Source organism: Balaenoptera acutorostrata, chromosome 20 (genome assembly GCF_949987535.1).
Source record: "Balaenoptera acutorostrata chromosome 20, mBalAcu1.1, whole genome shotgun sequence".
Classification (NCBI taxonomy): domain Eukaryota; kingdom Metazoa; phylum Chordata; class Mammalia; order Artiodactyla; family Balaenopteridae; genus Balaenoptera; species Balaenoptera acutorostrata.
This window is the reverse complement of record NC_080083.1, coordinates 2,681,536-2,708,628: the sequence shown is the minus strand read 5'-3', so window position 1 is coordinate 2,708,628 and position 27,093 is coordinate 2,681,536. Positions and strand designations below refer to the sequence as shown.

The 27,093-nt window shown below is 46.8% G+C and overlaps 2 protein-coding genes across 2 annotated transcripts in view; one reads left to right on the top strand and one right to left on the bottom strand.

The window, feature by feature from the left end:
* Positions 1 to 8,987: 8,987 nt before the first annotated feature.
* Positions 8,988 to 19,985, top strand: CENPV (centromere protein V). The gene is made up of 5 exons (XM_057535242.1): positions 8,988 to 9,424; positions 11,464 to 11,562; positions 12,778 to 12,847; positions 18,606 to 18,720; positions 19,703 to 19,985. Exons 1-5 carry the CDS (start codon positions 9,054 to 9,056, stop codon positions 19,825 to 19,827), a joined length of 780 nt encoding a protein of 259 aa, XP_057391225.1. The 5' UTR covers positions 8,988 to 9,053; the 3' UTR covers positions 19,828 to 19,985.
* PIGL (phosphatidylinositol glycan anchor biosynthesis class L) overlaps positions 12,783 to 27,093 on the bottom strand; it is a 71,714-nt gene continuing 57,403 nt past the window's right edge. The window contains exon 7 of the mRNA XM_057535243.1: positions 12,783 to 15,682. Coding sequence (XP_057391226.1) covers positions 15,566 to 15,682 — 117 coding nt within the window. The 3' untranslated portion in view covers positions 12,783 to 15,565. The remainder of the gene's footprint in view (positions 15,683 to 27,093) is intronic.

Genomic DNA, 27,093 nt, shown 5'->3' with positions numbered 1-27,093 from the left:
ACACAAAGAGAAATTTCGAATCTACAGAGAATATATATACCCTTCATGTCAATAGAAATCAATTATATGCCACAAAGAAAAGGATAATAAATTCGAAAATAACAAGAGATTCTATAATTCAGAAGCTTAAACTATAGCCCAATACAGTTAGAAATCAACCACAAAAAGATTTTTAAATTTTCGTTTGGAAATTAAGGAACAGCCTCTCAGGTCTAAGAGGAAATCAAAGTTATTGGGAAAATTAGTGAATTTAGCAAGGTCAGTGGATACAAGGTCAATATACAAAAAACCAATTGTTTCTATATACTAGCAGCAAACAGTTGGAAAATGAAATTTAAAAATACCGTTTATAATAGCAGCAAAATATTTAGGAATAAATTTAACAAAAGACATATTAAGTTTATAATTGCTGAGATAAATTAAATAAGATTTCATAAATGGAGAGATATATTTATGGATTGGAAGACTATATATATTTGTGTATATATATATATATATATATATATATATATATATATTTTTTTTTTTTTTTTAAATGGCTGAAAAGAGCACAAATTTATTATTTTCCAGTTCTGGAGATCAGAGGTTCAACACAGATCTCACTGGATAAAATGAAGGTGTCAGGGACTTCCCTGGTGGTCCAGTGGTTAAGACTCCGCGCTCTCAATGCAGGAGGCCCGGGTTCAATCCCTGGTCAGGGAACTAGATCCCGTATGCCACAACTAAGAGTTCTCATGCCCTAACAACCAAGAGTTTGCATGCCGCAACTAAAGACGCCGCATGCCACAACTAAGACCCAGCGCAGCCAAATAAATAAATATTTAAAAAAAAATCAGGGCTTCCCTGGTGGCGCAGTGGTTGAGAATCTGCCTGCTAATGCAGGGGACACGGGTTCGAGCCCTGGTCTGGGAAGATCCCACATGCCGCAGAGCGGCTGGGCCCGTGAGCCACAATTACTGAGCCTGCGCGTCTGGAGCCTGTGCTCCGCAACAAGAGAGGCCGTGACAGTGAGAGGCCCGCGCACCGTGATGAAGAGTGGCTCCCGCTTGCCACAACTAGAGAAAGCCCTAGCACAGAAACGAAGACCCAACATAGCAATCAATCAATCAATCAATTAATAAAAAAAATAAAATCTTTAAAAAAAAAAAAAAAAATCAAGGTGTCAGCAGGGCTACATTTCTTTTTTTTTTTTAATTGACGAATAGTTGATTTACAGTGTTGTGTTAGTTTTTGGTGTATATCAAAATGATTCAGTTATACATATTATACATTCTTTTTTATATTCTTTTCCATTCTGGTTTATTACGAGATATTGAGTATAGTTCCCTGTGCTCTACAGTAGGACCTTGTTGTTTATCCACTCTGTATATAATGGTTTGCATCTGCTAATCCCAAACTCCCAATCCATCCCTCTCCCCAGCCCCCCGCCTTGCGACCACAAGTCTGTTCTCTCTGTGGGTCTGTTTCTGTTTTGTAGATAGGTTCATTTGTGTCATATCTTAGATTCCACATATAAGCAATATCACATGATATTTGTCTTCTCTGTCTGACTTACTTCACTTAGTATGATAATCTCTACTTCCATCCGTTATTTCATTCTTTCTTATGGCCAAGTAGTAGTATATATATGTACCACATCTTCCTTATCCATTCATCTGTCAATGGACATTTAGGTTGTTTCCATGTCTTGGCTATTGTAAATAGTGCTGCTATGAACGTAGTGGTGCATGTATCTTTTTGAATTATAGTTTTGTCTGGATATATGCCCAGGAGTGGGATTGCTGGATCACATGGCATCTCTATTTTTAGTTTTTTGAAGAACCTCCATACTGTTTTCCATAGTGGCTACACCAACTTACATTCCCACCAACAGTGTAGGAGGGTTCCCTTTTCTCCACACCCTCTCCAGCATTTGTTATTTGTAGAGTTTTTAATGATGGCCATTCTGACCAGTGTGAGGTGATACCTCATTGTAGTGTTTTTTAAAAATATTTATTTATTTATTTATTTATCTTTTGGCCACGTTGGGTCTTCGTTGCTGCGCGCGGGCTTTCTCTAGTTGGAGTGGGCGGGGCCTACTCTTCGTTGCGGTGCGCGGGCTTCTCACTGCAGTGGTTTCTCTTGTTGCGGAGCACGGGCTTTAGGCGCTCGGGCTTCAGTAGTTGTGGCATGCGGGCTCAGTAGTTGTGGCTCATGGGTTCTAGAGCGCAGGCTCAGTAGTTGTGGTGCATGGGCTTAGTTGCTCTGCGGCATGTGGGATCTTCCCGGACCAGGGGTCGAACCCATGTCCCCTGCATTGGCAGGTGGATTCTTAACCACTGCACCACCAGGGAAGTCCCGTCATTGTAGTTTTGATTTACATTTCTCTAATAATTAGCGATGCTGAGCATCTTGTCATGTGCCTCTTAGCCATCTGTATGTCTTCTTTAGAGAAATGACTATTTAGATCTTCTGCCCATTTTTTGATTAGGTTGTTTGTTTTTGTTGTTATTGTTGAGTTGTATGAGCTATTTGTATATTTTGGAAATTAAGCCCTTGTCAGTCGCATCATTTGCAAATATTTTCTCCCATTCCGTAGGTTGTCTTTTTGTTTTGTTTATGGTTTCCTTTGCTGTACAGAAGCTTGTAAGTTTGATTAGGTCCCGTTTGTTTATTTTTGCTTTTGTTTCTATTACCTTGGGAGACTGACCTGAGAAAACATTGGTATGATTTATGTCAGAGAATGTTTTGCCTATGCTTTCTTCTAGGAGTTTTATGATGTTTTGTCTTATATTTAAGTCCTTAAGCCATTTTGAGTTTATTTTTGTGTGTGGTGTGAGGGTGCATTCTAACGTCATTGATTTACATGCGGCTGTCCAACTTTCCCAACAGTGCTTGTTGAAGAGACTCTTTTCCGTTCCATATTCTTGCCTCCTTTGTCGAAGATTAATTGACCGTGTGGGTTTATTTCTGGGCTCTCTATTCTGTTCTGTTGATCCATATGTCTGCTTTTGTGCCAATACCATGCTGTTTTGATTACTTCAGCTTTGCAGTATTGTGGAAGACGATATTTTTAAGATGTCATTTCTCTCCATGTTTGTCTACAGATTCAATGGAACTACAGCCCAATATCCCAGCAGGCTTTTTTTTTTTTGGTATAAAAATACAAAAAAAAAAAAAAAATCCAGGTAAAATTTCCACCCTGAACACTAGGTCTCTCACTTTTGGAACTCTGAGCTGCCAAATATAAAAACATCTGAATTCTCTGAGGCCACCATGTTGTAAGGAAGCCCAAGCCATATGTTGAGGCTATGGGTAAGTGCTCCAGGTGACAGCTCAACTGATCTCCCAGGCATCAGCCAGCATCAGTTGCAGCATGTGAGTGAAGCCATCTTTGACATCCAGCCTGGTGAGCCTTCAGGTGACTGTGGCCTTAGCAGACATCCCAGTGAATTGTGCAAGAGACTCCAAGCAAGGACTGTCCAGCCAAGTCCTTCCTGAATTCTTGTCCCATGAGATTGTCAGAAAGATAAAATGGTTGTTTAAATAAAATCATAGCAGCCTTATTATAATAGCCCCAACCTGGAAATACTCTAAATGTCCTTCAACAGTAGAAAGAATAAATAAAACGTGGTAAATTCATATATTGGAATACTGCACAACAATGAAAATGAACGAATCATGGATTCATACAACAACATGGATGGAACTCACAGACATAACATTGAGTAAAAGAAGTTATACACAAGGGTACATATTGTATGAATGCATTTATATGAAGTTCAGAATCATGGTGATAAAGCAAGAGTAGTGGTTATCCTTGGGTGCATTGATTGGGAGTGGGGACAAAGGACCCTTCTGAGATGCTGGAAATGTTCTCTGTTTTGGTCTGGTTGGTGGTTACAAAGGTATGCATACATGTGAAAACACTTCAGTGTGTGCAAGGTTTAGCCCAATTTAAAAATGAAAAACATGAGAGCTCAGAAATAAATCCATGTACTTATGGTCAATTAATCTATGACAAAGGAGGCAAGAATATACAGTGGAGAAAAGACAGTCTCTTCAATAAGTGATACTGGGAAAACTGGACAGCTACATGTAAAAGAATGAGATTAGAACATTTTCTCACAGCATATAGAACAATAAACTCAAAATGCATTAAAGACCTAAATGTAAGATTGGAATCCATAAAACTCCTAGAAGAAAACATAAGCAGAACACTATAAAGAACTCTGTAAATAAGATGGGATATATATATATATAAATAAAATAGAATACTACTCAGCCACAAAATTTTTTGCAGTTACAATTGGGTTTTATTTGTTCATTTTTTAAAAATTTATTTAATTTTAGTTCACTTTAATTTTTATTTTATTTTATTTATTTATTTATTTATGGCTGTGTTGGGTCTTCGTTTCTGTGCGAGGGCTTTCTCTACTGGCGGCAAGCGGGGGCCACTCTTCATCGCGGTGCGCGGGCCTCTCACTATCGCGGCCTCTCTTGTTGTGGAGCACAGGCTCCAGACGCGCAGGCTCAGTAATTGTGGCTCACGGGCCCAGTTGCTCCGCGGCATGTGGGATCTTCCCAGACCAGGGCTCGAACCCGTGTCCCCTGCGTTGGCAGGCAGATTCTCAACCACTGCACCACCAGGGAAGCCCCTATTTGTTCATTCTTCAGTGGAGATGTATAATGACTAGTCAGTATCCCTTATATAGAAGTCCCTGAAGATAAGCCATAGTTAAATTACCACTTCAGGCTTCTTTTCAGGGACAGCAATCTGTTTTCTTACATAAAAAATAATGAATTTTGTCATTTGTAACCACATGGATGGACCTGGAGGGTATTATGCTTAGTGAAATAAGTCAGACAGAGAAAGACAAATACTGTATGTTATCACTTATATGTGGAGTCTAAAAAATAAAACAAATGGATATAACAAGTAAAAATGAAAAACATGAACTAGGCTTAAAAAAACATTTTTTTGAGGTATAGTTGATTTACAACATTGTGCCAGGGTTTTATTTTATTTTGGCTCTGCTGTGCAGCATGTGGGATCTTAGTTCCCCAACCAGGGATTAAACCTGTGCCCCTTGCACTGGGAGGGTTGAGTCTTAACCACTGGACCGCCAGGGAAGTCCCCAGGGTTTTATTTTAAAGATATTATACCATTAAGTTGGCTTGAGGTGGAGAAAACAAAGTTATTGCACACCCAAAACCCAAGAAGGCGATTAAAAAGGTATGATCTTGGAACAGTCTGACTCTAGGAATGAAGTTGATTTGATTCAATCAAGGAGTAACTAGAATAATATGAAAAATATTAGTTGGTCTGGCTCTCAGGAGAGCAGTAGTGAAAGAATGAAAATTAAAGGAATGAAGTTAGGAATATTAAGTTGGAGGAACTGAGGGATTTTCATAGGAATATGGTTGATAGCATAGAGTATCAAGCAGGTTTTTTTTGTAGAAATTAACAGCTGATTTTATACTTTATATGGAAATGAGTAGGATTTAGAAAAGCTAAGACAATTGGCTTTGAAGAAGAACAAATCTGGAGGACTTACTCTGATTCCAAGACTAAGTAATTAAGGCAGAGTGGTCTTGGTGTAAGGAAAGGTAAGTAGCTCAACAGAACAGAATAGAGGATTGAGACATAGGCCACAGGATATCAATATGGAGGGAAAAAACAACAGCAACCTGGTGTCTACCTCACACCATATGCAAATTAATTTGAGTTGGATCATACACTTACATATGAAAGCTAAAACTGTGGGGACTTCCCTGGTGGTCCAGTGGTTAAGACTCTGTGCTCCCAATGCAGGGGGCCCAGGTTTGATTTCTGGCCAGGGAACTAAGATCCCACATGCTGCAACTAAGAGTCCACATGCCGCAACTAAAAAAAAAAAGATCCCATACATGGCAATGAAGATCGCACGTGCGGCAACTAAGACCTGTGCAGCCAAATAAATAAATAAATATTTTTAAAAAAAAGCTAAAACTGTAAAGCTTCTAGAAGAAAAGATAGGAGAAAATCATGAGCTTTGGGGTAGACAAAGATTTTTTTAAAATCTGACACGAAAAACTCTAACCATAAAATAAGTAATTCACAAGTTGAATTTTCTCAGAAGAAAATACCCAAAATAAAAAATTTCTACTCATCCAAAGATATTAAAGTGAAAAGGAAAGCCACGACTCAGAGAATATATTTTAGATAATATATGTCTGGCCCAGAACTCATATCCAGACCTAAAGAACTCCTATACATCAAAGAAGCCAATTTAGTGCCTGTCAACAGGCATTTTACAAAGAAGATATACAGGGACTTCCCTGGTGGTGCCGTGGTTAAGAATCCACCTGCCAATGCAGGGGACACGGGTTTGAGCCCTGGTCCGGGAAGATCCCACATGCCGTGGAGCAACTAAGCACACATGCCACAACTACTGAGCCCCCGTGCCACAACTACTGAAGCCTGCGCGCCTAGAGCCTGTGCTCCGCAAGAAGAGAAGCCACCGCAATGAGAAGCCCACGCACCGCAACAAAGAGTAGCCCCCGCTCGCCACAGCTAGAGAAAGCCCATGCAGCAACGAAGACCCAGTGCAGCCAAAAATAAATAAATAAATAAATAAATAAAATCTATCTTTAAAAAAAAAATAAAAGAACGGCCATCATTAAAAAGTCTACAAATAACAAATGCTGGAGAGGGTGTGGGAAAAGGGAACCCTCCTGCACTGTTGGTGGGAATGTAAGTTGGTTCAGCCACTGTGGAAAACAGTATGGAGAGTCTTCAAAAAACTAAAAGTAGAGATGCCATGTGATCCAGCAATCCCACTCCTGGGCATATATCTGGACAAAACTATAATTCAAAAAGCTACATGCACCCCCTCTGTTCATAGCACTATTCACAATAGCCAAGACATGGAAACAACCTAAAATGTCCATCAACAGATGAATGAATACAGATGTGGTACATATATATACAATGGAATACTACTCAGCCATAAAAGAATGAAATAATGCCATTTGCAGCAACATGGATGGACCTAGAGATTATCATACTAAGTGAATTAAGTCAGAAAGAGAAAGACAAATACCATATGATATCACTTATATGTGGAATCTAAAATATGACACAAATGAACTTATTTATGAAACAGAGACAGATGCACAGACAGAGAGAGCAGACTTGTGGTTGCCAAGGGGGAGGGGGGCGGGCAGTGTTGGATTGGGAGTTTAGGATTAGCAGATGCAAACTATTATATATATGATGGATAAATAACAAGGTCCTACTGTAGAGCACAGAGAACTGTATTCAATATCCTGTGATAACCATAATGGAAAAGAATATGAAAAAGAATATATATATATGTATAACAGAATCACTCTGCTGTACACCAGAAACTAACATTGTAAATCAACTATACTTCAAAAAAAAACTAAAAGTAACAAACTAAAAAAACCTCACAAAATGGCACTTTAGCCGTGTCAATTACTCCATCTTCCTTTCTTCTATCTAATACCTACTGTAAAAAAGTTTTTAAACAAACTTACTAAAGAGTTAAATCAGATTTATTTGAAATTTACCCCCTGAGTGGAGTCATAAACTGATCCAAAGGTGGCAGCAGAAGAAAAAGGTGAAACAGATGGAGTATCTTTTAGCTACTCTTGTTAAAAAAAAAAAAAAAATCATTTAGTAAAATGTCAGTTATCTGCTGAGGGAAATCTACACAACGTTTAACTCATTGAATTTTCTATTTACCAGTGAGGCATAAATATATTAAAAACAGTAGAAGAGTTTGAAACTAGGTAGAGGTGGTGACAGTATAGCATTGTGAATGCAGCAAGTACCGCTGAACTGTACACCTTAAAATGTTTAATTTTATGTTATATATATTTCATCTCACTTTTTAAAATGAATTTTGTTTTTGCCAGGCCACGTGGCTTTCGGCATCTTAATTCCCCGACCGGGGATTGAACCCGCACCCTCCGCAGTGAAAGCGGGGAGCCCTAATCACTGGACCGCCAGGGAATTTCCCATCTCAATTTTTAAAAGTATTCAATAAAACAGTAGAAGACAAAAAAAGCTATGTGCCTTTTGCTGAATGTAAACTACACCACCAATGAAACCCTAATGCATACAGCTAAAGCTATACTCAGGAAAATTTATAGTCATTAATATTTTATTAACAAAAATACTGAAAGGAACTATGTATTTAATTCAATAAACTATCAAACTAATGATAAAACAGAATTAACAAAGAGGAAAGTTGATATTAAGGAAGTAGAACACAAAGAGTAGAAAAATGAGTAAATGAAAATGTTATTTCTTTTAAGATATGAATAAAATAGAGCAACAAAATAGGTTTGTAAAAGACTTGGGTTCCATCAGTGGTTCTCGTGATTTTGTGTTTAAACTTTGGTGCTGTGTTGAACAAAACGATAATGGGATTTGGTGCGGAGTTCATTTATTAAATTGAAAAAAATCTGTTGACCATCGAGATCCTGAAGACGCTGTTTTATCATCTGGCAGGAAAGCCCAAGTTTAAGAACTCTGATTTCAGCTGCTACCTGTCCTGCAGTTGCAGGTGCCTGGCCATTTACCCACATTGATTAGCTCATTCAGGCACGCGATGGCTCCGGCCAGGAAGGTGCTGTCCTCATCTTGGAGATGAAGTTGCCCCCGGGCCCCTGCTGGGATGTGGCTGTGAATTCAGGGTGACCCAGGCCTCAGGAAGGCAGGAAGAAGCCCTCGGGGTTCAAGGGCCCCGGAGGCGCCTCGGCAGGTGCAAGCAGGCTCCGCGTGTCGGGAGCCGAGGCCAGAGGGCGGTCCCGCAAGGCCTGCCGGCCGGAGCGACGCAGGTGTGGGCCCCGCGGCGGGCGGGCGGGGTGGGTGCGCTGAGCTGTAGCCAGGAGCGGGTCGGGGAGGGGGCCGGGGCTGGGGCCGGGCGGGGCAGGCGGGCGCAGCGCCCCCTGCGCAGACGGGGCAGCGGGCGCGCGGGTGGCGGGCGCGCGCGGGGCGCAGCGGGCGCGCGGCGGAACGGGAACGCGCGGCGGAGAGGCCTGCGCGCCAGGGTGCGGGAGCCATGCGGCGGGCGAGGAGCGGCGCGGCGGCCAAGCCACGCGGGCAGAAGCGGTCCGGGGTCTCCAGGGCCCCCGCGGCCGCCGCCTCGGCCCCCGGCGCCGACCGCGCACGGAGGCCCGCGGGCCAGGCCGGGGGCGGGAGCCGGGCGGCGGCGAGGCAGCCGTCGGCCAAACGGCGGCCGCAGTCGTCGCCTCGGGCGCAGGAGGCGGGCCCCGGAGAGCCGCCGCCGGAGCCGCCGCTGCCCCCGCCTCCGCCCGCGGTGCCCTCGGCGTCCGAGCTGGACCTGGGCGAGCAGCGGGAGCGCTGGGAGACGTTCCAGAAGCGGCAGAGGCTCAGCTTCGAGGGCGCCGCCAAGCTGCTGCTGGACACCTAGTGAGTGCGGCGCGGCCGGGCCGGCGCCTGTAACGTCCCCGCGGCGCCCGAGCCGCGCACCGGCCGGACAAAGGCCTCCCCGCTCGGCCAGCGCCGCGCGCCAAGGCGGCGGCCTTCCCGCGAAGAGGGTTGTTCCGGCTCTCCGGTCCCCGAGCCGCTTTTGTGTTTGCGCACGTGTGTTTGGAGAGCGGCTGGGGTGGGGGGGCAGGGCCGGGGTGAGAGGCGCTGGGACAGTTCGGAGCCGCCCGGGAGGCCGGTGGCCCCTGTTACTGCGCGCGCCCTGCGCGGAGCCGGGCGGCGGGGAGGAGCGCGCGGGCCGCCCGGGTTCGGAACCGCCGCGGGCGCCCGAGGGCCGGGGCTCCGCGTCCCCCGGCTTTGCCGCCGCGGGGTGAGGACCCCCGGCTCCCCGGCGGCCGGAGGAGGACTTCGGAGGGTCCGTGGAGCTCGCAGTGAGCTGTTAGCTCTGGGGGGCGCCTCGTCGTCTCCAGACGGGGCCCCTGCCCCGTAGCACAGTTGTGCTACCGAGAAGTAGTTTAGCGCCCTAAATATCTCAGAATCAGTCGTCTTATGCTAGAAAACCTCAGAGAAAACAAAGCAACCTAACAATTGCATAGCAACCTGAGGATTACTCCTTTTCTTGAACAAAAATGTTCCTTTGTCTTTGTTCCGTAAGAAATTCTCTTCATTAGGACGAGTCTTCTCAGAGATGGAATATTGGGTTTTCCGTGTGCTTTACTTTTTGGTTCATCATCTTGGACTATAGGCTGAACATTTTTCAGTATACATCAGTCAGTGTTTCTGAGCTAAGGTGTGCCAGCTACTGCTCAGTGTGGGGAGTATAAAGATGTCAGAAACGTAGAACGAAAGTTTGAATTTATACTTTAAAACAAACTGATAAATGGCCAAGAAAAAGATGTTTAAAAGTTGACATGAAAAGATGAGATTTTTAAAAACCTATCAGATTGGCGCAAGTTACATACATTTGTTAAAAAACCAAAACTCAGTAAATTAAAAAGAATATATTAAACAATAATCGCTGTTATTGTTAAAACATTATTGTATGGAAAATAGTCTCAGGAACATAGAGCAAACAGTTAACTGTGGATCCCTCTGGGTGTTAGGACTTAAGAGACTTTCATTTTATACATTATCAAATGTTGTAATGTTTGCGTTTTTTACTGTAAGCATTATTTGTGTCTGCAGAAAAAAGTACATCAAATTAACGGAGTCAACTTGTACAGAAACGTGAAAAAGCATTCAGTCTTGGTAACCAAATAAATGCAAAATAGGACTGCAGCGAGCTATTTTTCCTGTAATTATTGCTTGAGAAGATTCAGTGAAATGTTTTCTCAATCATTACTGATAAGAGTGTTCAGCCCTTTTGGAAAACAGTTGGATGATATTTATCAAATCTTAATAATGTTCAATGAAGGGCCTGACTTATAAGCTTTAAAAAGATTAAAGTTGTACGTAATGTGTACGGATAGCTCTGTAAAAAGCCACGTATATGCAAAATACCGGAGGAGAATACAGCAGAATTACAGGAGCCTTTTGTTAACTTCCTCCAGACTCGGTCAGGTCTCCTTTCTTTTTCATGGCAGCCTGTACGCCTTTATCACAAGTCATGTAAATATTCAGTTAATTTGTTTGATGGCTGCTCCGGGTCCCTAAGGCCAGGACCACATCTGCTGTATCTTGTTTACTGCCTTCTCCCCAGTGCCTCGCTCGTAAAAAATCTTAATAAGTATTTGCCATGTAAATAAAAACGTTCGGGTGGCTGGATTAGGATCCTCCACCCAATTCTCTTTTTTCCATACTTTGGAATGCTTTATTTTACGACTTAACAAAATAGAAGTGGAAAAAAGAGAGCTCACAGACAAAGAAGGTACTGAATCCTTTTATAGAACTGACAGTGCCTCCTCAGAAGCAGGAATGCGTCTGGTTGTCCCGTAAAGACTTCTGTCCCATCTTGCTTCTTTCTTTCAACCATGGCCTGACTCTTCAGAAACCCTCATCTTCCTGATTTGTGTTCCCTTCAGTGAATACCAGGGCCTGGTGAAACACACAGGAGGCTGCCACTGTGGGGCGGTTCGCTTTGAAGTCTGGGCCTCCGCAGACCTGCACATCTTTGACTGCAAGTGAGTGTTTTCTCTTCCCAAGTTGCTTAGACGTTAGAAGATGTGTTAGATGTTTTCATTAATGAAAAAAGTTTTAAAGACGGGGGGGGGGGGGGGGGAGGCTAAAAAGAACAGCCTGCTGTGTGTGACACAGCTCAGTCCTGCAGCACAGCCCCAGGGGATGTGGAGCAGGGCCCTCGACTTGTGCCCAGCAGAGTGCCCCAGAGACACCGGTGCAGGGGCGGGGGGCTGGTGGTGGGACTGCTTCCCCAGAGACCGTCCGGCTGGGCACTGAATGAAAGGCCTTGAGCGGAGTCTTCGGGAGTTGGGTGAGGTGAGGTGAGGTGAGGGCGTGCGCCCCTGGAAGCGTGCCATGCCCCAGGCCACCTGGCCCCGCTGCTCCGGGTGAGGCAGGCAGTGCTGCCAGGATCGGTGGAGCGCCTGCTGTCAGCACCTCCCAGGCCTTGTGATAGAACAGGGTCTCCAGGCTCTGACCTCTGACCAGCAGTTGGTGTGTAACTGATTATGCAACAGTATCCAGTCCTTTTGTCCCTTGGTGCTGTGGTGCCTGAATTATATGTGAAGAATAAATAAGAAAGTACTGTGGAATTCCTCCCACGGGGAGCTGACCCTGCTACTAAGCAGTGCGGTCCAGATTGAAGCAGCCCGTGGAGTAAGTTGTTAGAGGATTTTATACGAAATTAGAGTTTTTTAAAAGGTGGACTAAAACGGGGGCGGGGGGGACACTTATATTTAATTCTGAGGATGTGATTCTGAGGACCTGTTTGACGTGGCCCTGGGCTTTCTGTGACGTGCAGATGAGGACAGAGGGAAACCTAAGCTTCCTTGTGCGTTTCTGGTGAGGATACCCCAGGGGCAGAAGGTCGTAGCTCTGCCTGATGCTTGTTTTCTACTGTCTCCAGAAGCCAGCAGTTCCCTTCACCGTAGTAAGCCAGGGGTGGGCGGCAGGAGTGTGGCTCTCCGGGTCCTGGTTTCCTGAGGGGGGCGTGGCCTGCTCTGCTGGCTGTGGGACCCGCGGGCCCTCCTGCACACGCGGAGCAGAGGCCCCAGGCCGCTGGCCCGCCTGCCCCAGCTGCCCTTCCTGGGACGGCGCTGCAAGGGGCTTCACCTCAGGGGTCAGCTGGCTCCTGGGACGGGGCAGGTTGGGCCCCCGGGGGAACTCAGAGGGTGCAGGTGGTCATTCACAGTCTGGGGTCTGCTCTTGTCTTGCTGTAGCTGCAGCATTTGCAAGAAGAAGCAGAATAGACACTTCATTGTTCCGGCCTCTCGCTTCAAGCTCCTCAAGGTGAGTGTTGTGAGTGGGGCTTACAGGGTGCCAGGCGCAAGGGGGCCTCCCGGGCCGTATGCTTTCCCCTGTCACCCAGCTTTCATTCCCCCCTTTATATTGGGTTGGCCAAAAAGTTTGAGTTTTTCCGTGAGATGTTATGGAAAAACCTGAACGAACTTTTTGGCCAAGCCAGTATTTTTGGATATATATTTGATACTACAGTGGAAACATGTACAAACACAGAGAATCAAAAATAAATAAGATCACCCAAATCCTGTCAATCAAAGGTAACCGCTGGTTGTGTTCTGCTGAATATCCTTGCGTGTTATTTTGGACGGGGATGAATACATCTAAATAAATCGTGTATGTTTTTATCAGGGTAGAATTTTACCTTTTTATCTGCTTTATAACTGACTTTTATCATTTCCCGATGAAAAATAAATGATTGAAAAGATTTTTAACTTTAGTATTTGGGGGAATTTTTTGTGCTTGGTACCGGATTTGCAAAGTACAGAGTAGATACATACACGGTGAAAGGCCTCCCCTCCACTGGCCCTCAGGCCCCTGGCCTCTCCCCGCGCCGACAACTGTTTCGTAGTTTACTTATACGCTTCTTGCTGTGTCTGTAGCATATTTCGTTGCGTGAATGTACCACGAGCGACCTTCTACGTTTGAACTTCTAGGTTGAGTGCAGTGCTGTCGTAAACCTCCCTGTGTATAAATCTTTGATAGTTTAGACATTATTTCTTTGGATCAATTCTCCTGGAAGTAAAATCTCCGGTCAGAGAACACAAACTTTTAAGAAAGGCTTCGGCATGCTTTGCTCCGGGGGGCGGGGCGGGGCGGGGCTCTGGCCGGTCCTCCGCTCCCGTTGCCCCAATGGGGCCCGACAGACGCCTCGCCTTGGGCGTAGTGCGCTGTGCGTGGCGGGTCGGGAGGGCTTCCCGGAACCACCTTTGGTCGAGTCTGCGCTCCTGGCCCCGGGGCCTCGGCATCCAGTGGCCCCTCAGTGAGTGGGAGGAAAAGCTGAGATTTAATTCCAGACGCTTCGGGCCAGGGTGGCTCCTTGTCTGTGTCTGCCCTCGATCCTGGGGTGGGCGTCCGGTCGGGGTGGGAGCGCCGGCGGGCAGCGGATCTGCCCTCGTCTTTCCCGCGAGCCCCCCTCGGGGGCCAGCTGGAGGCTGTGGCCCCAGCCCCGCAAGACAGGCGGCTCCCGAAGACACGCGGGCGGCCGGGGGCTCGCGGCCTCGGAGTTGGCAGCGCCCCGCCATCCCACCCCCGTGGACCTGCTCCGGCGTCGCCCTGGCGTCTCGAGCACCGCTCTCTTCTTCCGCCTGGCCTGGTGAAGGAGAGAGCAGTTTTCCGTTTGTTCTTTAAGTACAAACCTCCTTTCTTGATTCAGCAGTGTTTATGGGGCAGCTGCTGTGTGCCAGGCTCCGTTCCACTGAAACCCCGCAGCTGTCGTGGCAGACAAGGCCCTTGTCCCTGGGATCTCACGCCTCATGGGGGAGACAGAGGAACAGGACGAGGCCCGGAAGTGCCCTGTGGAGGGTCAGAGCGGGGCAGCGGGACGGAGGCTGGCCGGTGGCGAGTCTTGGCGGCTAGGCAGGCCCCGCTGGCGCTTCGATGGCCGAGGCGTGGGGGTCCTGGGCACGGGGCGGGCACGGCGCCGGGGGGCCGCTCGGCATGTCCGAGGAGCTGCACGGTGGCCCTCGTGGCCGGAGGGTGGCCGCAGGGTGGAGGTGAACCAGCGGACCGAGCTGGGGCTGGAGAGAGGCCGGAGCGGATGAGGAGGCAGGTTTTGTCCTCTGGAGAGAGAAGCCTGGGGAGGGTTTTAAGCGGGGCGGGGACGAGACGTGCTTCAGTGTTGGGAAAGCACGCGGTGGCCGCCGCGTGCAGAGCGGATGGTGAGGAGGTGAGTACGGAGGCGGGGGGCGGCCGGGAGAGGGTGGCAGTCGTGGGGACGGGCAGACAGTGGTCATTGGAGGTGTGTTTTGGAGCGGGTGGTTCTCGGAGTCCAGGGTGTGCACGGCCACCGGAGGGCTCGTTAGACAAGTCGCTGGGCCCCCTCCTGACTGTGCAGGTCTTGGGGGGCGGGGTGGGCACATGATGGACGTTTCTCGCAAGTTCTCAGGTGACGGTGACGCGGCTGGTTCTGGGACCACACGCTGAGAGCCGCTGCTCGAGAGGAAGGACGGGGTGTGAAGAGCGGAGGAGGTTGGGCCTCCGAGCGGCCGGTCGCCTGGAGACGTCAGGTCCTGGGGGAGAGGCCGGCGCGGAGGGTGCTGGACTCAGATCCTTCTTGAGAAGGTTGAGGTGAAGCGTCGTGGGCGCCGACAGAGGCGGAGCCAGGGGGCGGGCAGCCGCACGCACGTGTGTCTGGAGTCGTGGGGTGAGGGCAGCTGGGCAGACGGTGCAGCCAAACACGCGGGGGCCCGGGACCCAGCACGTACAGGGAGCGGAGCGGAGCGGAGGGGGCCCGGAAGGACGGCCGGTGGGGAGGGAGGAAGAGCCTGCAGGGCGGGGTGTCCTCAGAACGGAGGGAGTGTTACTGGGGGCCAGGTTCAGAGGGACGAGAATCCAGGGGTCAGGAGAAGTAACCGTTAGGTTTGTCACGTGGTGGACACTGGTGATTTCTCATTGGGCAGGAAGACAGAAGAAACGAGCAGGGAGGGTGAGCGTATAGCAAGCGTCATGACGATGGACCACGCGCTGCAGCGGCCAGCGGGGTGGGGGTCAGGCAGGTGGACGTGTGGACACTATGGGACGGGGTCTGCGTGTCACCGGTGGGCCCTCGTGCTGAATGAGGTCCAGGAGGCTGCGAGCCGGCTTCTGAGGCCTCCCGAGGGTTTCCTGGGGGAAGGCATACGCTCAGATAACTCTGCAAGGTTTGGGACCCCTTGGCTGTTCTTTGCGGCCTCCCTGTGGGGTGAGACGAGGCCCCCCTGGGAACAGTCTTTCGATGCAGCTCTGAGGGCCTGTCTCCCGTGGTGGCCGGGGAAGACCCATAATAAAGCTCTGACCCTTCAGCCCCCCAGTGTCTCCCTGGAGAGAAACTGCTGCTTTCTTTAAAAGCATATGCCAGGATGTATGTATGCTTTTTAAAAATAGGAGTGTTAGTATGCTACACAAATTGTTTTAAACCTTGCCTTTGCACTTAACTTTGTAACCTTGGAGATTGATTCCTAGTAGTATTTGTAAGTAGAACTGCCTTATTTTTTCCAAAACTTGCTGAGATTCCATTTTTATGCCCGTCCATGATTGCTTTAACCAGTCTTCTGTTGATGGACAGTTTGAGTTTCTAACGTTTAGCCTTTACAAATGCTGCATTAACATCTACATACATGTCATTGGATAAAATACGGAATTTTAATTGCAGGATACATTTCTAGAAGTGGAATTGCTGTGTTAATATCTGCATTTTAAAATCTTTTTTTTTTTAATATTTTATTTTATTTTTTTGGCTGTGTCAGGTCTTCGTTGCTGCACGCGGGCTTCTCTCTAGTTGTGGCGTGCGGGCTCCAGAATGTGTGGGCCCAGGAGTTGCAGCGTGTCAGCTATAGTTGTGGTGCACAAGCTCTGTAGTTGTGGTGCATGGGCTTAGTTGCCCCAAGGCATGTGGGATCTTAGTTCCCCAGCCAGGGATTGAACCTGCGTCCCCTGCATTGGAAGGCAGATTCTTTACCGCTGGACCACCAGGGACGTCCCTGCATTTTAAAATTTTAGTAGACGTTACCAAATGTATGGATTTACATTCCTGTGAGTCGTATCCGAGTGAGTGTTTCTCTACACATGCAATATCGAGTTAGCTCCTTGTTTTTTTTTTTTTTGTTTGTTAAATTTATTTATTTATTTATTTATTTATTTTTGGTTGTGTTGGGTCTTCGTTTCTGTGCGAGGGCTTTCTCTAGTGGCGAGCGGGGGCCACTCTTCATCACGGTGCGCGGGCCTCTCACTGTCACGGCCTCTCTTGTTGCGGAGCACAGGCTCCAGACGCGCAGGCTCAGTAGTTGTGGCTCACGGGCCCAGTTGCTCCGCGGCATGTGGGATCTTCCCAGACCAGGGCTTGAACCCGTGTCCCCTGCATTGGCAGGCAGATTCTCAACCACTGCGCCACCAGGGAAGCCCATTTTTTTTTTTTTAAACGTAAAAATTGTATTAGCCCTCAAATTAACTACAACTTTCAATTACCTATAATACGCGTATACCTTAGGCTTATATTAAGGTGTTGTGTTTTTTTTTAACATCTTTATTGGAGTATAATTGCTTTACAATGTTCTGTTAGTTTCTGCTGTATAACAAAGTGAATCAGCTGTATGCATACGTATATCCCCATAGCCCCTCCCTCTTGCGTCTCCCTCCCACCCTCCCTATCCCTCCCCTCTAGGTGGTCACAAAGCACGGAGCTGATCTCCCTGTGCTATGCAGCTGCTTCCCACGAGCTATCTATTTTACACTTGGTACTGTATATATGTCCATGCCACTCTCTCACTTCATCCCAGCTTACCCTTCCCCCTCCCCGTGTCCTCAGGTCCATTCTCTACGTCTGCATCTTTATTCCTGTCCTGCCCCTAGGTTCATCAGAACCTTTTTTTTTTTTGATTCTATATATATGTGTTAGCATACGATATTTGTTTTTCTCTTTCTGACTTCAATCTGTGTGACAGGCTCTAGGTCCATCCACTTCACTACAAATAACTCAATTTCGTTTCTTTTTATGGCTGAGTAATATTCCATTGTATATATGTGCCATGTCTTCTTTATCCATTCGTCTGTCGTTGGGCGTTTAGGTTGCTTCCATGTCCTGGCTATTGTAAATAGAGCTGCAATGAACACTGTGGTACGTAACTCTTTTTGAATTATGGTTTTCTCAGGGTATATGCCCAGTATTGGGATTGCTGGGTCGTACGGTAGTTCTACTTTTAGTTTTTTAAGGAACCTCCATACTGTTCTCCATAGTGGCTGTATCAATTTACATTCCCACCAGCAGTGCGAGAGGGTTCCCTTTTCTCCACACCCTCTCCAGCATTTATTGTTTGTAGATTTTTTGATGATGACCATTCTGACCGGTGTGAGGTGATACCTCATTGTAGTTTTGATTTGCATTTCTCTGATGATTAGTGATGTTGATCATCTCTTCATGTGTTTGTTGGCCATCTGTATATCTTCTTTGGAGAAATGTCTGTTTAGGTCTCCTGCCCATTTTTGGATTGGGTTGTTTGTTTTTTTGATATTGTAGCTCACTTTTTAATTTTTGCCCCGACAGTGAAAAATACCTCATTGCAGTTTGTGAGTGTGGTTATCATGTCACAGGTTAAAGAGAGATTTGTTTTCCCCATTTCTCTGAACTGTCTGTTCACGTCCTCTGACCTGTTTCCCGTTTGTGTTCTCCATTAAGGAAATTAGCCTGTGACGTCTGGCAGATGTTCTCTTCTACTTGGTCCTTTGTAGATGCATTTGAGTCCAGTGAGTGTGTTCTTAGGACCTTGAGTGGTGCTGTTTGGGGACACGTGGACCCAGTCCCTCGGCTGACACCCCCCCGTTTAGGCCGGGGATGCAGGGCAAGCTTGAGGCCGGAGTGTGTGTGTGCCGCTGACTAGGGAGAAGCCCTGAGCTGTCACACTGCAGGCTGACGGGTCTCTGGGCCGTGCACGTGGGGCCCCAACCTCAGGTTGGACGTGACCCCGGGAGCCTGGCGAGAGGGTTTCCCCACTGAGCCTTTTGCACGACTTGTCTTTGTAAATGACGACTGAAGCGCCTTGTCTGTGTCCCTCAGGGAGCCGAGAGCATCACCACATACACCTTCAACACCCACAAGGCGCAGCACACCTTCTGTAAGAGGTGCGGCGTCCAGAGCTTTTATTCTCCCCGCTCCAACCCCGGAGGCTTCGGTGAGTGAAGGGGGCTGAGCTCGGGGCACCAACGCCCTGCGGCCACGCGGATGGGAAGCCTGGGGGGGCGCGCTGGTGTCACAGGCTGCCTCCTGCCCGGCCAGGCCCCTCACACGTGGGTGAGGAACGGGGCTCACCAGCAGAGCTCTCTCCTGGCCCTGGCCCTTCCGAGACCACCCGGATCCTGACTCGCGTTTCCTGCCGCCGAGGGAGCTGGACTTTGCTGGGGCTGACGTGGAGGGTAGAGAGAGGCCGGGGGGAGGCCGGGGGCCTGGGGGCGGGAGAGGGAGTGAGGAGCAGGGATGATGCCAGTTAAAAAATTGGGTTTGTTCAAACACAAGCACGGAAACCCCAAGCCCGTCTTCGGGTCCTACTTAGATCTGGGGGCAGACCGTCCCACTTTAGACAGTTGTCGAGAATGACACCAGCCGCCGTGCGAATCGGGTGGGACGTAGCCGTGGAGGAAGCTCCTGGAATCCCGGCCCCGCAGAGACGCAGCCTCCAGAGCTGCAGTGGGGCGGCTGCGACAGCCTCGAGCCTTGCGGGCGGGGAGGGGGGGAGGGGGGGCGGGCGGAGCGCGTGACGTCACCCCTGCCCCCCCCCCCTTCTCCCTGTAGCAGCTCCTGTTTGCTCCCCATCTGTCACACGGAGAGTCTTTCCTGCTGACCTTCCTGTACGCATGGGGCGGTGTTTAATGCTCAGAAAGCTGTCCCTCCGAGCCCTGGACCAGGCGTGTGAAGCCTCCAGGCTGCCGGGCAGAGGTGGCTCTGGGCTCGAGGTCTCCCCCGCCTTTGTCCTCCCAGCTTGGTACTGAAGGAGGTCCAGCCGCGAGTCCTTGGCCCCCATCTGAGAGATGGGGGGAGTGGGCCAGGGGCGGGGGCACAGGGCCCCTCGGAGAGCCCGTCTCCCGCGACACCCGCGGGCTGGGTTGGCCTGAGAGCCAGCCCGCTGCCGGTCTCACGCCCCCCTGGCTTCCCTGTAGGGATCGCCCCCCACTGCCTGGACGAGGGCACCGTGCGCAGCGTGGTGGTCGAGGAGTTCAACGGCAGCGACTGGGAGAAGGCCATCAAGGAGCACAAGACCATCAAGAGCATGTCTAAGGAGTGAGCCCCTGCCCCGTCTCCGCGGTCGGCTCCGGCCCCAGTTTCTCCAGGCAGCTCCTGTCCTCCCTCGGCTCAGATTTTGACATAGGCTAGCTGACACCCTTCTATCTCTTCCCGACTTTTGTGTGATCTTTTAGAAAAATAAATATTTTTAACACTAAAGCGGTTACTGCGGTTTATCATTTTCTCTGGACGTTGACCTCACTGCTGAGGCCAGTCACTGAGCGGCAGGTGTTTACTGAGCACTGTTCTGGCGCCTGCAGCCACGTCGGGAGGGAGGAGGGGTCAGGAGACAAACTTAGGGGCTGTTAGAAACGCGCCGTGGTGAATGATCGCGGACCACCGAGCTGGGAAGAGAACGAGCGTCTAGGAGACCTGCGGGGAGTGTGATTGGAGCCTTTTTTTAAATTATTATTTTTTTTAATGCTATTCTTGTCTGCTTACATTCTTTTTTTATGTATGTATGTATGTATGTATGTATGTATGGCTGTGTTGGGTCTTCGTTTCTGTGCGAGGGCTTTCTCTAGTTGTGGCAAGCGGGGGCCACTCTTCATCGCGGTGCGCGGGCCTCTCACCATCGCGGCCCCCCGTTGCCGAGCACAGGCTCCAGACGCGCAGGCTCAGCAATTGTGGCTCACGGGCCGAGCCGCTCCGCGGCATGTGGGATCTTCCCAGACCAGGGCTCGAACCCGCGTCCCCCGCATTGGCAGGCAGATTCTCAACCACTGTGCCACCAGGGAAGCCCGGAGCCTTTTTTTTTTTTTTTTGAGAGGTAAATCAGCTTCTGATTTCTTCTTTTTTGTCCCAGTTGTGGTAAAATACACATAACATAAACTTGACCATCTTCACCATTTTTAGCACACAGCTCAGCAGTGCTGAGTACATTCATGTTTTTGTGTCTCCGATTTCCACGGCTCTTCATCTTGCACAACTGAGCCTCTCTACCCATAAATAACACCTTTGAGCCTGTGTTTTTAAAGGAAGCAAGATTTGGGAAGAGAGAAGGGAGAAGTAGCTGTGGACAGAGGTCCGGGCACAGGGTAAAGCCAGGTCACTCTGGAGGCTTGTGGTGGGAAGAAGCAGTGGGTCAGAAAAATACGTCGAAGCCGACGGCTGCAGACGGTCCTGGGTCTTTATCTTACAGACATTGGGAAGCCTTTTGACTGGTTCCCTGTCCCCACTCTCTGTGTCTCATGTCACTTCCTGTTATAATCAGTGCTTTTTATTACAAGATGCTTTCCTAAAGCATTCTTCCATTACCAAATGCTGGGTATATACATAAAGGCAAACGCCTAATAAATAATTGTTCTTTGCTTTAGGAAGGTGAATCATGAAATGATCTGGGACATAGAATAGACCAGAAAAAGAGGTGAGGAGAGGAAATACAGACGCACTGACTGGGCTTCCGTGTGGTCACCATGTCAGCTGACAGCCGGTTGGAAGAAGCTGGTAAAAAGTTGTATGGGTGAAACAGGAGTATATCCTGGTGTAGTGATTGTCCCCTCTGACCTGCCTTCCCTCTTGCAACGATATATAAAACACATAGTTTTGTGTCTCTTTAATACTATTTTATTTTTAAAATTTATCTATTTGTTTACTTTTGGCTGCATTGGGTCTTTGTTGCTGCGCGCAGGCTTTCTCTAGTTGCAGCGAGCAGGGGCTACTCTTCGTTGCGGTGCGTGGGCCTCACTGCAGTGGCCTCTCCTGTTGTGGAGCACGGGTTCTAGGCGCACAGGCTTCAGTAGTTGTGGCACCTGGGCTCAGTAGTTGTGGCTTGCGGGCTCTAGAGCGCGGGCTCAGTAGTTGTGGCGCACAGGCTTAGTTGCTCCGCAGCATGTGGGATCTTCCCGGACCAGGGCTCGAACCTGTGTCCGCTTCATTGGCAGGTGGATTCTTTTTTTTTTTTTTTTTTTTTTTTTGCGGACTGCCTTTTCTCTTTCTTTTTAACATCTTTATTGGAGTATAATTGCTTTACAATGGTGTGTTAGTTTCTGTTTTATAACAAAGTGAATCAGTTATACATATACATATATCCCCATATCTCTTCCCTCTTGTGTCTCCCTCCCTCCCACCCTCCCTATCCCACCCCTCTAGGTGGTCACAAAGCACCGAGCTGATCTCCCTGTGCTATGCGGCTGCTTCCCATTAGCTATCTGTTTTACGTTTGGTAGTGTATATATGTCCATGCCACTCTCTCACTTTGTCTCAGCTTATCCTTCCCCCTCCCCGTGTCCTCAAGTCCATTCTCTAGTAGGTCTGTGTCTTTATTCCCGTCTTGCCCCTAGGTTCTTCATGACCATTTTTTTGTTTTGTTTTTTAGATTCCATATATATGTGTTAGCATATGGTATTTGTTTTTCTCTTTCTGACTTACTTCACTCTGTATGACAGACTCTAGGTCCATCCACCTCACTACAAATAACTCAATTTCGTTTCTTTTTATGGCTGAGTAATATTCCATTGTATATATGTGCCACATCTTCTTTATTCATTCATCTGTCGATGGACACTTAGGTTGCTTCCATGTCCTGGCTATTGTAAATAGTGCTGCAATGAACATTGTGGTACATGACTTTTTTACACACACACACACACACACTGTATTTTAGTTTTACAAGACATAAGTAAACTGACACCAAGCATTGTAAGTGGATGACCACAACAAAAGCAACAATTATTGCAATTACCAAACACGAAACACACTCATACTATGTCATAATATTGACATTCAGTCCAGTAATCCTCCACTGTAACAGCTCCTTTACTTTGCAGTGAAAATTGATTTGTATATTTTTTGCCTCTGAGTCCTTGTGGGAATTTTTTTTTTTTTAATTCAAACAGAAAGTCACAAAAATTATAATCATCCTCATCAGTTCACTCAGTCCCATGTAATTAATTTTTTTTCCATCTTGATCTTTTGTTAGCACTTTTATGAATTCATCAGTTTTCCATTAGAGTTCTGAAAATGCTTATTCATTCAGTTCAGCAGTATAGTCAGTTACCAGAAACCTGTACTTGTCAGAGTCTTTTCCATGAATTCCTTGAAGATGAAACCCTTTTATAGGAACATATTTGCAAAAGCATCAGAGTACACCCAGAACTGTCTGTAAATGACGAAAGACTTAAAAATGACCACGGTTAAAGATTTGATGAAAGTTCATAATAATGCAATTGACAAGGAAATTTAGTTATTTCTGAGATATACATTTTAAAGTAATAACTAGAATTATGACATAACATTATACCAGAACATATAAGATTTTTAGAAATTTCATGTAATGTCTGAAACATTTATATTAACATATTTCCATACAAATAACCCAAAGAAAGTTTAGTATTAGTTGTTTTTTTGTTTGTTTGTTTGTTTATACTGCAGGTTCTTATTAGTCATCAATTTTATACACATCAGTGTATACATGTCAATCCCAATCGCCCAATTCAGCACACCACCATCCCCACCCCACCGCGGTTTTCCCCCCTTAGTGTCCATATGTTTGTTCTCTACATCTGTGTCTCAACTTCTGCAAGCCGGTTTATCTGTACCAATTTTCTAGGTTCCACATACATGCGTTAATATACGATATTTGCTTTTCTCTTTCTGACTTACTTCACTATGAGTCTCTAGATCCATCCACGTCTCTACAAATGACTCAGTTTCGTTCCTTTTTATGGCTAACATTCCATTGTATATATGTACCACAACTTCTTTATCCATTCGTCTGTCGATGGGCATTTAGGTTGCTTCCATGACCTGGCTATTGTAAATAGTGCTGCAGTGAACATTGGGGTGCATGTGTCTTTTTGAATTATGATTTTCTCTGGGTATATGCCCAGTAGTGGGATTACTGGATCATATGGTAATTCTATTTTTAGTTTTTTAAGGAAACTCCATACTGTTCTCCATAGCGGCTGTATCAATTTACATTCCCACCAACAGTGCAAGAGGGTTCCCTTTTCTCCACACCCTCTCCAGCATTTGTTGTTTGTAGATTTTCTGATAATGCCCATTCTGACGGGTGTGAGGTGATACCTCATTGTAGTTTTGATTTGCATTTCTCTAATGATTAGTGATATTGAGCAGCTTTTCATGTGCTTCTTGGCCATCTGTATGTCTTCTTTGGAGAAATGTCTGTTTAGGTCTTCTGCCCATTTTTGGATTGGGTTGTTTGTTTTTTTTGATATTGAGCTGCATGAGCTGCTTGTACATTTTGGAGATTAATCCTTTGTCAGTTGCTTCATTTGCAAATATTTTCTCCCATTCTGAGGGTTGTCTTTTCGCCTTGTTTATGGTTTCCTTCGCTGGGCAAAAGCTTTTAAGTTTCATTAGGTCCCATTTGTTTATTTTTGTTTTTATTTCCATTTCTCTAGGAGGTGGGTCAAAAAGGATCTTGCTGTGATTTATGTCATAGAGTGTTCTGCCTATGTTTTCCTCTAAGATTTGATAGTGTCTGGCCTTACATTTAGGTCTTCAATCCATTTTGGGTTTATTTTTGTGTATGGTGTTAGGGAGTGTTCTAATTTCATTCTTTTACATGTAGCTGTCCGGTTTTCCCAGCACCACTTATTGAAGAGGGTGTCTTTTCTCCACTGTATATTCTTGGGCAGGCAGATCCTTAACCATTGTGCCACCAGGGAAGTCCTTTGTGTCTCTTTTAAAACATAAGTGGCATTCTGTATGTTTTGTTCTGCAACTTGCATTTTTGTTTGGTAACATCTTGAGCTCACGTCAACATACAAATCCTCATTATTGGCTATTACATAGATTTGCAGAGTATGGGTCTAGTCTATTTAACTTTTTTTTTTTAATGCAAATTAGGGTTTCCAGTTTCTGCTTTACAATCAGTGTTGGCAGTGAGCATCCTTTTACAGGCCTCTTTGTACATGTGTATTATTTGAGGCTATAGAAGATGCATTGCTAGGTTGAAGATATGCATATTTTAAACATTAAAAATGCTCAGTTTCCCTCAGAAAGTGTATACCAGCCCCTAAAATGTCCATGAACCCTGTAAATAGCAGTGCCCTCACCAACATCTGATGTTATCAGTCTTTTTAATTGTGACCAATCTGTTGGGCAAAACAGTTTCATTTCTTTATGTTTCCATTTTCCTGATTACCCTGAGTTTGAGCATCTTTTATGTTTTTGGACCCATTTTTATTCCCTGTCCTGTAAGTTCCTTGATCACGTCCTTTGCCCATTTTTCTTTGGGGCTATTTTCTTTTCCATCCATGTGTTAAAAAATATTAGTAAATAATGTGTTTCAGATACTATTTTTAAAATTAGTTTTTGGTGCTTTATATGTTCAGGATATAAATCCTGTGATGAATTTTGCGAATATTCTTTTACAGTTTTTCACTGTTCTCTGTTTATTAGGGTTTTAGATTTTGAAGCACTCAAATTTATCAGTCTTTTTTTTTTTTTTTAATTATTTATTTATTTATTTATTTATGGCTGTGTTGGGTCTTCGTTTCTGTGCGAGGGCTTTCTCTAGTTGCGCGGGCTTTCTCTAGTTGCGCCAAGTGGGGGCCACTCTTCATCGCGGTGCGCGGGCCTCTCACTATCGCGGCCTCTCTTGTTGCGGAGCACAGGCTCCAGACGCGCAGGCTCAGTAGTTGTGGCACACGGGCTTAGCCGCTCCGCGGCATGTGGGATCTTCCCAGACCAGGGCTTGAACCCGTGTCTCCTGCATTGGTAGGCGGATTCTCGACCACTGCGCCACCAGGGAAGCCCTCCCTTTTTTTTTTTTCCTTTATGGCATTCTGACTTTTCTGTTTCCTGGCTTTTGTGATTTATATCTTGTTTGGGAATACCTTCCTATCGAGCTTATAAACTACTTAGATTTTCTTCTACTGCTCTCATAGTTTTTTGGTGCCTTTTTTTGGTTTTGTTTTTAATCTGTCTGGATTTTTTTTTTCTGAGTGGTTTTCATTTTTTATTTTTGTCTGTGGTATGAGGTTGGGGTTCAGCTCCCCACCCTCAAAATGGATAACCACTGCACTGACCCTTCCACTGAGTAATCCATCCATTCCTTACTGATTTAAAATGCACGTTCTAGATGAGGTTGTTTCTGGGCACTACATTTTTTTTTTTAATTTATTTTTCTATAGTCCCACAGATACCAAAGCATTTTAAATCCCTAAAGTTTAATGATGTGCTTTAAAAAACCTGATAGAATAAATCTTCCTCATTATTCTTTTTTGATTATTTTGTCTTCCAGATGAATTTTAGAATTAGTATATCGAGTGCCGTATAAAATCCTGTTCGGATATTGATTGAGAGCGTGCTGAGTTTATAAATTAATTTGGGGGGGGTTGGGGACAGGCTTCTTTACAATACTCAGTTTTGTCCTCTGGGAAAGTGCGATATCTCACCAGTTGGTTTTGTTCCTCTCTGCTCCTCTGTCGAGCTTCCTGCTGTTCTCCATGTGGCAGCCGTGTAGACGGCGCATTCTGTGCTAGGTTTATTCCCGGATGTCTTATGGTTTTTGGTCGTCCTTGTGAACGGGATCTCTTCTCCACTTTGCAGTTGGTTATTGCTGGTGGAGAGGAATGCTGTTGTCTTTGGTATGTTACATTTTATCCGGCTACTTGTTGAGCTTCTGGTGACTTTCTAAGCCAGCCTCCTGGAAGTATCCCTCGGCAGTGAGGTCACCGGGCAGGCCCCCGGGTGGAGACTCCCGGCTTCAGCCTCCTGAGCTGTCTGTCATCTTAGACGTTGGTATTTTCCCACATGCTTGGGGCTCAGAGAAGGCAAGAGTGTGATGCCGGCCAGAAGGAGCTCTGGCTAAGACTGTGCCTTGGAACATTCGATGCTGTCGGTAGCAGCCTGGCACCTGTCGCTTTCCTTTTGGTCGCGGCCAGGAAGCTGCCTCTCACGTGACAGTCCCATACATGCCCCGTGGAGGAATCTGAGGGCATCTGTGTTACAGCTTTGTTGTACACCTTCTGAATTCCTAAAGGAAGGCAACAGTCCTAAACGTGGCAGGAACTTCCAAAAGACAAGTTCAACTAGCTGTGGTGGGTGGAAATCCAAGCGCTGGGATTCTCCCAGGATTCTTTCTTTCCTGAAATCAACCCTCACCCCTTTAAGGCCCGGGTCACGGACCAGTGCTGCTTTTGTGACTGAGGAGGTGCGCGGGGACGGTCTGTGGACCCCCAGCTCTCCCTCCATTGCTCCCCTCGGGCGGGGAGAGCAGCCTTGGCGCTAGGACACAGCCGTTGCTCGGCGCCCAGGCTGGCAGACGGCTTCCGGGAGAGCACGTTTCTGCTGTTCC

Excerpts from the sequence above, each read along its gene's own strand:
- CENPV (XM_057535242.1), top strand. The coding sequence starts at position 9,054 with ATGCGGCGGGCGAGGAGCGGCGCGGCGGCCAAGCCACGCGGGCAGAAG. Across the intron at positions 11,563-12,777 it reads CTGCACATCTTTGACTGCAA|CTGCAGCATTTGCAAGAAGA; the intron begins GTGAGTGTTTTC and ends GTCTTGCTGTAG. Across the intron at positions 12,848-18,605 it reads CTCGCTTCAAGCTCCTCAAG|GGAGCCGAGAGCATCACCAC; the intron begins GTGAGTGTTGTG and ends TGTGTCCCTCAG.